Source organism: Bactrocera oleae, chromosome 6 (assembly GCF_042242935.1).
Source record: "Bactrocera oleae isolate idBacOlea1 chromosome 6, idBacOlea1, whole genome shotgun sequence".
Taxonomy (NCBI): domain Eukaryota; kingdom Metazoa; phylum Arthropoda; class Insecta; order Diptera; family Tephritidae; genus Bactrocera; species Bactrocera oleae.
In genome coordinates, this window is record NC_091540.1 from 21,192,576 (window position 1) to 21,208,265 (window position 15,690).

Below are 15,690 nucleotides of genomic sequence, written 5' to 3' on the forward strand. Positions count from 1 at the left end.
AGCAGAAACGGTATCTCTGGTCTAAGGACAAAGAGCCACAAGCTCCTGGCGGCAAACAGTAGAGGTAGAACCAGAGCCTGCTTGTTGGTCAGAAACGAACTTAACGTTTTTCTTTTACCTTATTTCAGCAACGAGGATGTCGTCGCTGCTAGACTGGAGGACATCGCTGGAGAACTCTGGCTTGTCTCAGCCTACATGCCGCACGAGGACGAGGTGGAGCCACCTCCGTACCTGAGCTGAGAAGAGCTCTGGCAGAGGCCAGGCGCAAAAGGGCCGGAGTCTTAATAGACTCAGATGCCAATTAAAGGCACACCGTTTGGGGGAGCTCGGACATTAACGCAAGAGGTGAGTCACTTTTTGATTTTATTTGTAGTGTAGATCTTTCTATATGTAATAGGGGGAACAGCCCTACCTTTGTGACTGCTAGCAGGGCGGAAGTCCTTGACGTTACGTTAGCCTCTAAGGAAATCGCTCCCGTGATTTCGAAATGGAGGGTTCTAGACGACCATTCATTCTCGGATCATAAATATATTGGTTTCAGCTTAAAAGCCTCACGCCCGGAGCTCAAAACCTATAGAAATTTTAGGAATACCAACTGGGTCCTGTACTGCAGGAAGCTTCGATCAGCTCTTCCACTCGCACCCGACAGGGATTTGTTCCTATCGGCGGATGCGGTCGATGAGCTCGTCGAGATTTTCAGCTCTGTTAGTAGAACTACTCTTGACAGCTCCTGTCCTCTGAGAACTCAGAAAATCAAAGGGAAACCCCCTTGGTGGACTTCGGAGCTAACGGAGATCAGATCTTCGAGCAGAAGACTTTTCAACAAAGCCCGTAAAAGCGGCTCTAGTGACGACTGGGCGTTGTACAAGGCCGGACTGGCCATCTACAAGTCCGAGTTGAAGAAAGCCAAACGAGCTTCGTGGAGAGCCTTCTGCGGTAGTGTAGAGGGCTGTCATGAGTCCTCACGATTCAGACGCATTCTTGCGAAAAATTCTACTCCAGTGGGGTATCTAAAAATGGCAGATAGTAGTACAACGAGTAGCGAGGAGTCGTTGAAACTACTCCTGGATGCTCATTTTCCACTTAATCACTCTGCTGAAGAAGTGCCACTAGGGGAGCTGCAGGAGGGCTGTACAGCCTTCTTGGACCTTCTGGACGATCGTCACCTTACCTGGGCGTTGAAATCCTTCAAACCCTTTAAGTCCCCGGGGCCCGATGGCATTATTCCAGTGCAATTACAGCGTACGATTAAGATGTCATTGAGCTGGCTGGCCCCCATCTACGCGAACTGTGTCAGATTAGGCCATGTCCCGAAGGTCTGGAGACAGGTTAAGGTTACTTTCATTCCGAAGGCCGGCAAAAGCTCTCATGTCGGTGCAAAAGATTTCAGACCCATCAGCCTATCCTCGTTTCTGTTGAAAACATTAGAGAGGTTTATGGATCTGTACATTAGGAGCAGAATACCGAGGGGTAAACTGTTACGGGCGCAGCATGCATATATCAAAGGCAAGTCGGTCGACACTGCTTTGCATGATGTAGTGTCATGGCTGGAGATAGCTCTCAAGCACATGGAATTTGCTGTGGGCACCTTTCTCGACATCGAGGGGGCCTTCAACAATGTGCGACCAGAGGCAGTGATTAAAGCCCTCGAAAAGTTTGAGGTGGAATCTAACCTCAAGCACCTTATTTTTGGTCTTCTTTGCGACAGAACTGTCGCAGCGGAGTGGGGGGGTGCCAAGACAACCAGAAAAGTGAATAGGGGAACTCCGCAGGGGGGAGTACTCTCCCCACTGCTCTGGATAATGGTGGTAAACGACCTACTTATAAAACTCGAGACGCAAGGCTGTCGGGTGACAGCCTACGCTGATGATGTGGCTCTTATGGTTAAGGGAAAGTTCCTGAATACCGTCTACGAGCTCACCGAGGGGTACCTGAACGTGGTGTCTAGCTGGGCGAATAGAAGCGGCCTAGCCGTCAACCCAAGTAAAACCGAAATGGTTTTATTTACCAGGAGGTATAAGATACGAAATGTGCCTCTCCCCTCCTTCGGGGGTTCACTTCTTCAACCTGTTGAGAAAGTGAAATACCTAGGGCTCATCCTCGATAGAAAACTTTCCTGGAGGCCAAACTTTGAGGAGAGAGTTAAGAAGGCTTCGGTTGTTGTTGTTGTTGTTATAACGATTATCTAATCCCCGTTTGGGTGATAAATTCTAGATTCGTTGTCGTCGAGGTCATCTAACGGAAGGCCCAGGAAACGAGCTGTTTCGACGGGGTCGGACCATAGGGAAAGGGGTGTTAGATGAGTGGGGTTTGTAGGGCATGCAAAGAGGTGGTTAGTGTCATGCGGAGACTCATTGCATGCAGGACATGTGTTTAGTATGTCGGGGTCTATTCTGGATAGGTAGGAGTTTAACCTGCTACAGTATCCAGAACGAAGTTGCGCGAGGGTCACTCTAGATTCGCGAGGCAACTCGAGCTCTGTGTCTGCAATGGGTGGTGGTTTGACTCGTATTACGCCATTCACTGAAAGGGAGTCGGTGAAGGTGTTAATGGCTCCACTGTGAATGGCGGTCAGTGCTTGTCTGAAGTTAGTTGCGTCCGAAGTCTGGTCGACGTGCTGTCTGATGTCGTCGACGTAGTCAAGGAAGGACCTCTTGATGTTCCTAGGAGGCTGCTCCGCTGCAAGCAGGCGTCTGCAGGGGTGGTTTCTGCGAAAACATCCCAGCAGAAACTGCTTGGAGAGGAGCTCATTATGTTCCTTAACCGGAAGCATACGGGCCTCGCTATGTAGGTGTTCGATTGGGGACATCAAGAGGCACCCCGTGATAGTCCGGAATGCAGTGTTCTGACAAGTCTGGAGCTTCTTATTCTGCGTGTCACTACATCCAGGCGACCATATTGCGGCTGCATAATTGAGGACCGGCCGGCCGATTGCCTTGTATGTTGCCAACAACGTTTCTTTGTCCTTTCCCCATGAGCTGCTGGCAAGCGACTTGAGGATTTTGTTGCGGCTCTGTACTTTGGCAGTTATCGCGGTCGTGTGAGGAGTGAAAGAGCACAGACTGTCCAAAGTGACGCCTAAAATTTTAGGGTTATTTACTGTCGGAATTTTTGTGCCATCGACTGAAATGTTCAGGTCCAGTCTGTACTCCTTCGTCCAATTGGTGAATATGGTCGCTGTGGATTTAGTGGGGGAGAGTGTTAGGTTCCTTGCAGAAAAGAAGCGAGAAAGATCGGAGAGGTAGCCGTTTACTTTTGAACACATGCCATCGATTCCATTGCCTGACGTCAATATCGTACAGTCATCTGCGTACGAGGTCATTGAAATTCCCGCTGGTGGCTGGGGGAGTTTCGAAATGTAGAAATTAAACAGTAGCGGGGAGAGGACACCGCCCTGCGGAACCCCCTGTTTAATTTTCCTGAGTTTGGAGTTTTGACCTCGAAATAGTACGGATGAGTGTCGACCGCTCAGGTAGTTCATGGTCCACCGCTTCAACCCTGGAGGGAGCGTTGATTGTTCCAGGTCCTCAAGTAGCGTTGCATGATTGACTGTGTCAAAAGCTTTTGACAAGTCCAACGCTACGAGGATCGTCCTCTCGCAGGGTGGCTTCTGGTTCAGGCCATGAACTATCTGGGCGTTTATGACGCTAAGTGCTGTGGTGGTACTGTGCACTTTACGGAAACCATGCTGATGGTCTGCTAGGCTCAGGTGGTGGGTGAATGACGGGAGTAACAAGGCCTCAAGTGTCTTCACTACTGGGGAAAGGAGAGTTATCGGGCGATAAGACTCCCCTTTGTTGGCGGGTTTCCAGTAGTGGGACCACTCTTCCGACTTTCCACACATCGGGTATTTGAAGAGTGGATATCGACAGGTTGAGGACCTTGGTGAGGTAGTTTACTCCCGTTGGGCCTAGATGTTTTAACATCAGCATGTTTATTCCGTCAGGGCCGATGGATTTCGACGATTTCGCCTTTTTGATGACATTCTGAACCTCCTCATCGGTGAAAGTAAGTGGTGCGCAGTCTTTTGGCATTTTGCGCAACCGTCGGGTAACACATCGTTTGGCCTTGTCGGTCGAAGGGTGCAGTATAAACTGCCGGCTAAAGTAGCTCGCGCACTTCTTCGGGTCCGAGGAGGCATGGCCATCGAATTGGATTTCAACCCGATCGTCATGTTTCCTCGGATTTGACAGGGCCTTGACAGTAGTCCAAAGCTTACTCACACCGGTGGAGAGGTTGCAGGACTTCAGGTGCTCTATCCATTTTGTCCGCTTATGATGGTTTACCATTTGCCGAATCTCCAAATTGAGATCCCTTATTCGGGGATCACAGGGATCGGCATGGCGTAAGGTGTCGCGCTCATTTGCTAATACAGCTGCTTCGGCTGGGAAATTAGGGCGGAGTTCCGCTATTCTTCCAGCCGGTATGAAGCGAGCTGTAGCAGCAACGATCACCTTGCGGAATTGACGCTCGCCAACGATGACGTCCGTAGGAATGGATAGTGCGTTGAAGGTGCTCTCAGTAAATTCTGTGAAGCCGACCCAGTTAGCTTTGTTAAAGTTAACATAGGTGCGGTTATCCACAGAAATAAAGTCAGGAGGTTTCTCGATCGAGATAATTATGGGCAGATGGTCTGATGCAAGAGTTAGCATAGGTCGCCAGGTTATACTATTAATCAGACCACCGCTAGCGATGGTAATATCTGGCGAGCTATTACAGGTGCCCATAATTCTGGTGGGGGTTCGTCATTCATTGTGCAGAATGTCGAATCGTCTATCTGTTCCGCCAGCTCCATCCCCCTACGATCGTTTGACAGGCAGGAATGCCAAAGATCGTGATGCGCGTTAAAGTCGCCTAGCACCAGACGGTTTTCACCACGAAGTAGCGCATCTATATTCGGGTGATATCCTGTTGGGCAACATGTAACTGGGGGGATGTATATATTAAATATTTCGAGCTCGACATCGCCTGACCGGACAGCTATTCCCTGACATTCTAGGGTAGTGTCCCTGCGGTCGATGTCAACATCGATTAGACGATATTGCACGGTGTTGTGCAATATGAAGGCTAGGCCTCCACCATTATCTCGCTCGCGATCCTTACGTAAAACGTTGAAACCTGCACAGCTCAGAAGATCTGAGCGGCTGTTTAACTTGGTTTCTTGGACCGCAGCTATCGTTACGCGCTCCCGGCTCATAAATGCAACTATCTCCTCGATCTTGCTCTGGAGTCCGTTGCAGTTAAATTGTAAGAGTCGCGTTTGTCGCGGGTGTCCAGTCGTGATCCTGGGGGTGAGTGGGGTGCGTGTAGGTGGTGGTTGTTGCAGCTGTGCTATCCGCATGGGCGGTTGTCGCACTATGGTGTTGGTTGGCGACGCCACTGTTTGTGATTGCGGGGGCAGACTCCCACAGCATGGGGCAACATACGACGCACTCCACTCTCGTGTGGTGCGCAGGCCAGAACACGACAGAAAGTGACACCAGCCAGTACAGGAATTGCACTTGACTGATGTGACATTCCGGCGTATTATGGTCTGACACACGGAACAGACTGTGCGAGGAACCAGGAGTTGCTGTGTGGTTCTCGCACGGGGATTGGAGCTGGATGAAGGTGGGTGGGGGGGAGGTTGGTCAGATTGGGAGTTGTGCTGTCTTTGTGAGCTCCTTAGGACCGTGGAGGTCCTATTTTGGCCACTCGACTGGAGTGGCAGCGCAGTGCGCGAACATGGTGCAGGTTGCACGGCCGTTGAGGCAGATGTCGCATTATTGCGTTGACAGCATGGGGCCACGTAACTCGTGGTCCACTCCCTATGTGTCTTAAGGCCCGAGCAGGTCTTAAGATGGCTCCATCCATTGCATGTATTGCACCTAACCGAGGTGGAATTTGGATGGAGCCTTTTTGCGCATACGCAGCAGTAGAATACCTCGGGGCCCGAGTTGGACTCGATGCCAGCACGGGTCAGGAGGATACGGAGCAACCCTGCTGCTAGGCGTTGCTCCAGTGACGACAAACTTAATCTAAAACTTACCGATCCAAACAGGGTTAGATCGTCGAAATAACAGCCCTTGGCCGGATAAAATCCGGGTCAATTCCGGTATCGCAGAACCGGCTGTTGTGGGAATTGCTTCGGTCACCCTATACTGCTGCAAAGGGGCTATAGGGAAAAGGTGGGGACTCTCACCTAAGGTGGTGTTCTGGCTATACGAAACCGTAGTTAAGCCAATAATGTTCTATGGTGTGTTCGTCTGGTGGAGGGCGCTCGAAAGGTCCACACTGGCTAAAAAGCTTGAAAGGATCCAAAGAGCGGCGCTCATCGGAATCTCCGGTGCACTGCGGACCACACCTAGAATAGCTCTTAATGCTATTTTAAACATAGCACCTGTGAACATTGCCGGTAGGTGCATTGCCGCGAAATGTGCTCTACGGCTCAGGGAAGCTGGGCTTTTGAAAAGGTCCGAACAAGGACACTCCGAAATTCTTTCCTCCTTCAGCGGCATTCCGGAAAATATAGATCACTGCGTCACTGAGGCCACTCAAGGCGGCTCCTTCTCCGCTCATATTCCAACGAGGGACATGTGGATGGGAAGAAGCCGCTGGAGAAGGGGCGCGGTGAGCTTTTTCACGGATGGATCGAGGCTAGGAGGGAAGATTGGAGGGGGGGTTTTCTGCAAGAAGCTCTCCGTCAGTCTTAGCTTCAGGCTACCGGATCACTGTAGTGTTTTTCAGGCGGAAGTGGCTGCTATCAAGGTAGAAGTACTGCTGCGCAGTGCAGCCTTGTTTGTAGAAGTGAGCATCCACTCTGATAGTAGGGCGGCTATACTAGCTTTGAGCGCGCGTACCGTGCAATCAAAGCTAGTCAAGGAGTGTCTGTCCTCTTTAGAGATAGCGTCTGGCTATTTCAACATCAGGCTCGTTCGGGTGCCTGGTCACAGCGGAATCGCTGGAAACTGCACAGCCGATGAGCTAGCCAGGGGGGACACCTTTGCCCCGCTCAGATCGGAATAGGATCGGGTTGGATCTCCGTTAGCGTCTTGCGCTCTAGCCTTGGATCAATGGACCTCGCGTGCACTCATCAGACGCTGGTCGACGACTAGGTCCAGTGCGACCGCGAGATCCTTCTGGCCGAGAATGGATCGCAGGAGGTCGGGGGAACTTCTCGCCCTGAGCAAAGTGCATCTCGCCGCTATGGTAGGAGTTCTCACTGGACACTGTCCAATGGGCACTCATGCGGTGCATGGAGGAGGGCGAAGTGGAATCATCCCGGCACTTTCTCCTCCAATGTCCGGCTTTCGCTAGGCTGCGATTGAAATATCTCGGCAATCACACTTTTGGCGGACCTGAATACTTATCCGAAATGGATATTGGCCGTCTTAACAAGTTTGTAGTAAGCACAAAGCGTCTCGTCGACTTGTAAGGGTCTTTTGTTCCAGATTATAGGAGTTTTGTAGGTATCACAACGGACTGGCGTCTTAAGCTGTCCAAGCCTAACCTAACCTAACCTAACACTTATTTTCTAAAAAATATTACTTACACCTATTTTATTGGCCAACCAAATTTAATGAAGCAATGATAACTTATCACTCAAACGCAAAATTAACAAAATAGTAATGCAAGTTGTTGATACTTACGCTCTACTCTTTCGCACATTTATTTCATGTTAAATAGTGCACAAATATCTTAGAATCATAATTAAATTCGACTCATTCACAAAAAACAAAAGTGTTGCAAAATTCTTCCCTTGAATTCGAAATGGAGGGTTCTAAATAGCGACTCCTTCTACGATTTCAAGCGCCTCATCTATACTTTGCGACAGAAATGTTATGAGGGAGTGTGTAGCTGGGGTCATTACGACGAAGGCTGGTATAAGACTTAGGGAAGCTGATAACCTGGACCACGAGCATGAGCTTTTTTATGGATAAATTAAAGCTCAAGGAAACTCTAAAGTCCGGCTACCAGACAACTGCAGTGTCTTTCAAGCACAGTTGACTGCCATCAAGGTAGTTGTAGATGTACTACTCCGACATGTAGTTTCCTTCAGAGAAGTTTGCATTCACTCGAATAGTGCAGCTAAATTAAGCTCACCGATAGTAGTCTGAAAGAAAGACGAACTGCGTTTTACTTGTTTAACAATAGCACCAAGCTAATTTATTATACGACTTATTTGCGGATTCGCCGAAAACTCGAAAGTCGATGAGTTTGCTTAGAGGGCACCCTTGCCCTTGTCCACTCTATCTGACCTAGAGTAGAGTCTAAGAGCACATTTGAACTACTTTGTTTTTAACCTGGTTCATCACGCCGCAATTATTAACAATTCATTATGATTTATAGGAATTATCACATGTAGATTACAGGGTCAATTTGCAAATAGGTACTATTCCTCTAGCTTAGCGGGTGCATAAATTAACAAAATTTGAAGGGCAAAGAATGTAAAAGGTTCCTTGCATCCAAAAAAAAAAAAAGAGTAACTGTTTGCTGTGGTTTGCATGCCGCAGTTGTAATGGGTTCGTATGTAATTAATGGTCCCAGTAAACGCTGCAACAAACCATACAGTGCTTGAAACCTTTACACTATTTGTCAATTCTGTCAATTGGCTTCACAAATTCTTCCTGTTGAATATCTAACAAAGTTTAGAAATATTCGCTACATGGTTGTGAATTTTCAATTCAAAAATTTTTGTTTCAATTTCCAATTTTTAATTCCGATGTTGGGATTAAAATTAAAAAATTATTTTTAATCCATGATTTTGGAATAAAAATGTAATTTTCATTTTTTAATTCCGATTTTGCGATGTGCATACTTACATGCGAAAAATGTTCTTTGTTTAATTCTTAATTATATGCATTCGATTAAAAAATTAAAAATAATTTTTAATTAAAATTTTCAAGAATACAAACAAAAATTACAAATTATAAAAAAATTGATTTGCGGGTAGGAAAGAAACTCCTTATATAAAACTATATTGCCTTTTAACATTAAAGATGCATATAATAAATATATACGGTTTGTACAGAATTTTTGATTAACAAATTTAACACCGAACTCAATTATAATATATTAATCCATTAAATTCGTGAAACCAATTATTGAGTTAAGGTTTTGAAGCAATTTGGAATATAATTATACTCAAAAAGTGTTGGAATAATTTGATTAATTTAAATACTATAAATACAGATCACTTCAATTTTGTTAATTTGCATTTTCACCAATTATTAATACGAAATATATTTACTAATCTAGACTGTCCTCACTGCCGTTATATATTTATAAAACATTTAGACATTAAAAAATTCACATCGTTCAATATTTATTAAAAGAAAATATTGTAATGTCGTACTTTGTTATAAAAGTTGTTTTGTTTTTCCATTTAATGGAATGGAAATAATAGACGCATTTTTTTTAGGAAGTCGATTGCCAGGTGAATTCAGATGCATTGCTTACACAGGGAGATTAGCTGCAAGTCTCCTCGTTGACGAGATTAATGTGTGTGATTAAAGTGTCAACTATCCATTATTTCAACCATTCATATATAATATTATATTTATATACTAAGTTTTGAATTAGCAATCTAGTTTTACAAATTTTACTATACCTTATTGGCAACTCTAAACACACTGGGAACATTAAGAGAGTGAGTAAATAATACGAATGAAACAAAGTAAAAAGGCAATATCAGCAAGCGACCAGTATATGAACATATGACATAATAATCACGGGTGGCAGCCGATTAGCGAGTCATGTGATTGTTTTTATTTACAAACGCTCTCATATACATTTGTATATATGTAAACATTTGCACGCGTTAGCGAAAAACACTAAGGTAGCAAGCATCATTATATTGCAGATTACAGATGTACATACATACATACATACGAATATACACATTTTTATTTTGCGATCTTGTTTGCGAATTAATGAATAGACCGCATCAACTCAAAGGCTACTAGCTTATGTGGCAGTGTGCCAATTTGCATTCGCTTTACTACTAATGTATAAACATACCTACATACATACATATGTTTATGTTCGTAAATAAAGTTTGCTTACGCTTATATTTCGTAATTTAATAATATTTTCATAAATTAAAACCATTTTTGCAAAATATCAAAATATTAAATATTTGGATGAATTCCTCTAATACGGGTTCATAAACTATACATCAACAAACCACATAAAATATCTTGAAGAGAAAATAATACGAGCAGTAAATAAGGGTAATTCACAGTCAAAATAAATATTTAAACATATCTATATACCATATAACTATACAGATTAGGTGTCACGTTTTCTGCGCGGTTAGTAAAATTTAACACACTGTGACGAGTTTGATCCAACTTAAAAAATAGGATAGTTTATATCTCAATTATGTTACAAGTAAAAAAAATCATAAATAAACAAAAAGTATTTCTAAACATAAACTGTGTTCAAAACGAAAAAAAATTAAATAAAAACCATTATAATTTTCAGTAAAATGTCAAATAGAAAATTCATTATTTTTTCCATTGAGAAATATTTGTATGAATAATTTTCATTATTAAACCTCAAGTACAATCTATGGATTCAATAACGTTTTCGCCTTTATACCGTATTGAATATTTCATTATTATTTTGTATTTAATGTATTCCACAGCCCCAGCAACGCGTGGTCTGATCTTACTAATACATATACAATATAAAATGTATATAAAATACTTTGTTAGACACACTTAATATAGTTTGGCCAATCTACGACTCACATACATTTAGAAAAAAAAAAATTTAAAACAAGTAAGGAAGTTCTAAGTTCGGGTGTAACCGAACATTTTATACTCTCGCAACTTGCAAGGATCAAAGCCGGGAAATTACTGGTGTTGGAAAAATTATTAAAGTATTGATCCGATTCAACCCATTTTTGACACAAAACATACTATTATCGAAGGTTTCATTTATTTATTTACTGATATTTTCGGTAAAAAGTTCACTTTAGGCACTGGGGTCCACAAATTCATTACCTAGGGGCTTGAACATTTTTGGTTCGAAATAAAACAATTTTTAGGTAACAAGGCAGCACACTTTAAACGCATTATTCACGCAAAGTTTTACCCCGATACAATCATTGTTGCTTGATTTGCCTAGAGTAAAGTGAAAGAATTAGATAGAATTTAAAATGGCGTTATATGGGAAATAGGCGTGCTTGTAGAAATATGAGAAGAATGCTATGTATCGAATTTGGTTGAAATCGGTTAAGCAGATCTCAAGATTGGGTTTTCACCTAAAAGTGGGCGGTGTCACTCCTACTGTCTAATTTCGAAGTCGATTCCTATAAAGTCATCTCATAACATCCCAGAGATAAAATTTAATGCTCTGGCGTGTTTGATTTATCGCACTTTTAGTAGTTTTTAGCAGTACCGTTATATGGGGAATGGGCATTTGCCCACTGTTGTTGTTGTTGTAGCGGCAAAAAAACATTTCTGAAGTAATTTCGAGGAATGGTGCCTGAGTTGACAGTCCTTGGCCGGATAAAAATCCGCGTCCGTTCCGGTTACTTAGACCCGACTGTCGTGGGAACGGATTCTCACACTGTCGATAGAGGTGCAAAAAGCATTTGTTCCCAGTGAATTTAGTTATTATAGCTTTATCGGTTTAGGAAATATGCACATTAAAACTTTGAAAAAAAATTTTTACTGCAGATGCCCCTCCCTAATGTGATCCTGTGTATCAAATAACAGTCTTGTATCTTATTGTGGAGCATAGTTATGGCAATTTTTTTTTTTTAATGGCGTTTTGTGGGCAGTCACCCGGATTTCAACTCTTCTCTTCATCCTGATCATTTATATATATATAACCCTATATTTAACTCGATTAGTTTTAGGTGATACAAACAACCGTTAAGTGAACAAAACTATTATACTCTGTAGCAACAGGTTATGAGAGTATAAAAAATAGATAAGGATACTATGTAGTTGTTTTTATTTTTATAGAATAATAACTGATTCTCATACTACTATGGCTTTGGTTAAGACTTTGGGTTTGATAAATACCATGTTTCAAATATGCTTTTGTATGAGTACGTTCACGTTAAATATTTTCGGTACGAAGCAAAGTAAAAATAAGCAAAATATTGGACAACTCTCATCTTTTTATTCTCTGACAGACAGCTGTTGCTATTTTATGACTTATTTCTTTTATTTGTATTACTTTTTAATTGGATCAACATACAATTTTGAAATAAGTTTATTAGTTTAGTTCCCAGAGAAAGCTAAGCTTTCATTCTTGCATATACTTGGTTTTTTTCGCTTCAATGTCAAAGTATCAATGGTTAATCAAACCAAGGAAATTTGCATGTAAATAAGCCATAACTCACGACAATAACAAACTTCGTTAGTCGACAACTTATACTTCATTTGTATATTGGACAATCGATGCTGCTGCGGGAAATATGTTACGTTCATTATTCAAAACACAAACAAAAAAAATTGTACTTTGTGGAAGATTAATAAGAAAACATTATGAACTACCGAAATATATTTGTTATTTGTAGTTTTCCTGCTAATCTCGGGTTTTATTGATAGTATGTAAACTTTTAAGATCGATTAATTTTCTTTTTGGCGGAAGTTTATACCATAATATACCATTATAACATGTATCATATATCACAGTGAATCAGAAGATAATAATGATTAAATGGTATTTTCAATGTTTAATGGCTGTTAAAATGCTTAAGAATTTCCTTTGCTCTAAAGTTAAATTTTCTTAATAATGACTATATACACGTATAAGCATCTGCGGATTTATTGTGTTGTTAATTTACATTACCTTAAATAATTCTTAGAGTGTACTGCTTGATTGTTGTTAAGTACGCGTTGACTAGATATTCCACTTACTCCTTTGAAGATAGACTCTGAAGTTCGCGAATGTTCTAAAGATTTTACTGAAGGGACTCCTGGAACAGAGGTTACAGCGTGGAGAGATGTTGATGGAGTACCAGATGTAGTTGCAGACGTTGTAAATGAGTTTGTTGTAGAAATGGTAGACGTATTGGCCGTTGGAAAGAAAAGTTTGTTCAACAATGCCATAATGTGGATGATCAAAGTTGTTGAATAAAAACGCACTTCAATCTTGAATATTAGTATATTATATTCGCACACTACTGATTTTTCATATTTAAATGTTAATGTTAACTAACAGTCAACACATGTTTCCGTTGAAATTAATTTTATGTTTTATATGTAATCTAAAAAATCATCACGATAAAATATTAATCACGGTGATATATTACTACTTAATTGGCATTTTGAAATTATAATCGCCTAATACTTATCATTTATAATAATTTGTATATGAATGCCAATAAACATAAACATACGTATATAAACGTAGTTTTTTTTAAATAATAGGAGAGTAGGAACCATTTACGCAAAAAAATAAACAATATAATAAACGGAATTTAAAGAAAAAAATAAACAACACAAAAAAAATCGCAATCATAGAACATCTTCCATTATAGAAGTACTTGGTCCACTTGCTTTAGGTGCACTAAATTTTTATAAAAATTAAGTTTTCAACGCTTTTATAGGGTCGGCTTTAGAATAACGTCCCACGCTTTCGGGGATAAAATGGGTATGGGCGGATAGAGGAGATCCTCCAGATCAAGAATATATATAGATATAGCCGCGGGAAACTTATAGTTTTCGAGATAATTGGGTTTAAAGTTCAAAATTTCAACTAATTAAAGTGCGTATTTTTGAGATTTAAAATGAATTATACACTTTTTTTTGCACTTTTATATCCACTAACACTTAACTAATTCGTTTTTAGAAATTTTTTTTATATTAGATGCTGCAAAAATAGCTTTATTTCAATATTTAAATCATTGTCCAATTTTATTAATTTTGACAATAACAAAATGGTTGTGAATGTCCAAACATCATTGTTGCCATACTAATATATTTTGTAAACGAAGAAAAATAAAATAAACAGAGAGATTGTACCCTAGATACAGGAAACAACGCAAAAAGAATTTCTGCGCGTAAAAACTTTGGTACACCCCGGTGTTGGATCGACCAGGGTTATTTTTTTGAAGCGCGGCCGAAGGCCGCCAACGCAAAAAGGAGTTCTGCGCAAAAAAACCTTGATACACCCCGGTGTTGGACCGACCAGGGTTATTTTTTTAAAGCGCGGCCGAAGGCCGCCAACGCAAAAAGAAGTTCTGCGCGAAAAATATTTTGATACACCTCGGTGTTGGACCGACCAGGGTTATTATTTTGAAGCGCGGCCGAAGGCCGCCAACACAAAAAGAAGTTCTACAAGAAAAAAGTAATATTGTCATTGAGGGTATAACATACTACTTAACATCAATGCTTTGTAATAGTTTATTTCTCTAGGTTTTGGATTCCTATATTTGGGGTATTATCTGTTTTAATTTCTTTCAGTTCAATTACAAAAGATGTCGATAAGGTAACACTGGTTATTTGAAATTTTGCAACCCTTTTGTTATGGTCAGAATTAATAGAATTTAACAATAATTCAATTATTGAATTAAACTATTTTTGCACTATATAATGTAAAATAAATGTGTACAAACGAATTAGTGAAGTGTTAGTGGATATAAAAGTGGAAAATATAAGTGTATAACTCATTCGAAATGGGAAAAATGCGTACTTTAAATAGTCGAAATTTTGAACTTTAAACCCAATTATCTTGAAAACTATAAGTTTCCCGCGGCTATATCTATATATATTCTTGATCTGGAGGATCTCCTATATCCGCCCATACCCATTTTATCCCCGAAAGCGTGGGACGTTATACTGAAGTTTTCCCCTTTTATAACATTCTCATTTGCAGTCCTTTGTGGCAAAAATTTTTATGTATAAGGTTTCTTTAATTATTTTACACCTCCCTATTTCTATGAACTAGATTACACTTCACTATGCACTGTTTTAGAAATACACACAAATATATCACTATTACTTTAATCGGTGACAACAAAGCCCATACATTTATCGGTTATTTATTTTGCACATTAGATTTTGTCCAACACAAAGATAGTTTTCTTTTAAGTAGCTTCCACAACATAACCATTGTTCAACTTTTATGAATGTTGGTAGAAATTGAGTGAAAATAAATGTAGATGTAAATCCAAAAATTAAACTTGTGATGTACTATTTATAATTACATATAGTACAATGCTATTTATAATTACATTAGCCAAATTCGCAAAAGTAGCTATTGTAGCAAACAAACTGCACGCCAATATCATTCACATTTTTTGACATTTGATCTAAAAGAAAATACTGTTCGTTTAATAATAAACACACGCCTCTTAGTGCGGTAAAATCACATTATAACGTGCTTACACTTGAAACACCTAACCTTATTACTTAATACCTCACCTACATATGCAAGGATGACATGATGCGAGACTCTCTCATTTTCGCTGATTTTTCTGTTATTCTCTTTCCCTGATTATTAAAATCAGGGAATTTCGAACAGCTGATGTCAAAAAAAACGGGATGCCAGAAATAAACCAGCCAAAAATAGCTAACAAAAGCAGTGCGAAACGAAATTTCAAGGAACGACACAAATACATTTGAATAACGTGCAACTAAATTTTATTTGTTAATTTAATTTAAAACGTTCATTATAAAACCATGATCTTTTATTATGACTTGTTTTGTTTCTTTGTTATAATTTTTTTTTATTTATATGCAATTT

The 15,690-nt window shown here is 40.7% G+C and overlaps 1 protein-coding gene across 4 annotated transcripts in view; it reads right to left on the reverse strand.

Annotated features, from left to right (window-relative positions):
* The window catches only part of LOC106623594 (folliculin-interacting protein 1), a 34,176-nt gene extending 18,924 nt beyond the window's left edge, over window positions 1-15,252 (reverse strand). Inside the window, exons 1-2 of one of the 4 annotated variants that reach the window (XM_070112191.1) lie at window positions 15,179-15,252; window positions 12,793-13,210 (exon numbers count right to left, since the gene is read on the reverse strand). In XM_070112191.1, coding sequence (XP_069968292.1) covers window positions 12,793-13,052 — 260 coding nt within the window. In that variant the 5' untranslated portion in view covers window positions 13,053-13,210; window positions 15,179-15,252. Of the gene's footprint in view, window positions 1-12,792; window positions 13,211-14,946 lie in introns of all 4 variants that reach the window. The other 3 variants (XM_036360335.2, XM_036360334.2, XM_014243166.3) reach the window with 3 other exon arrangements.
* Window positions 15,253-15,690: the final 438 nt, after the last annotated feature.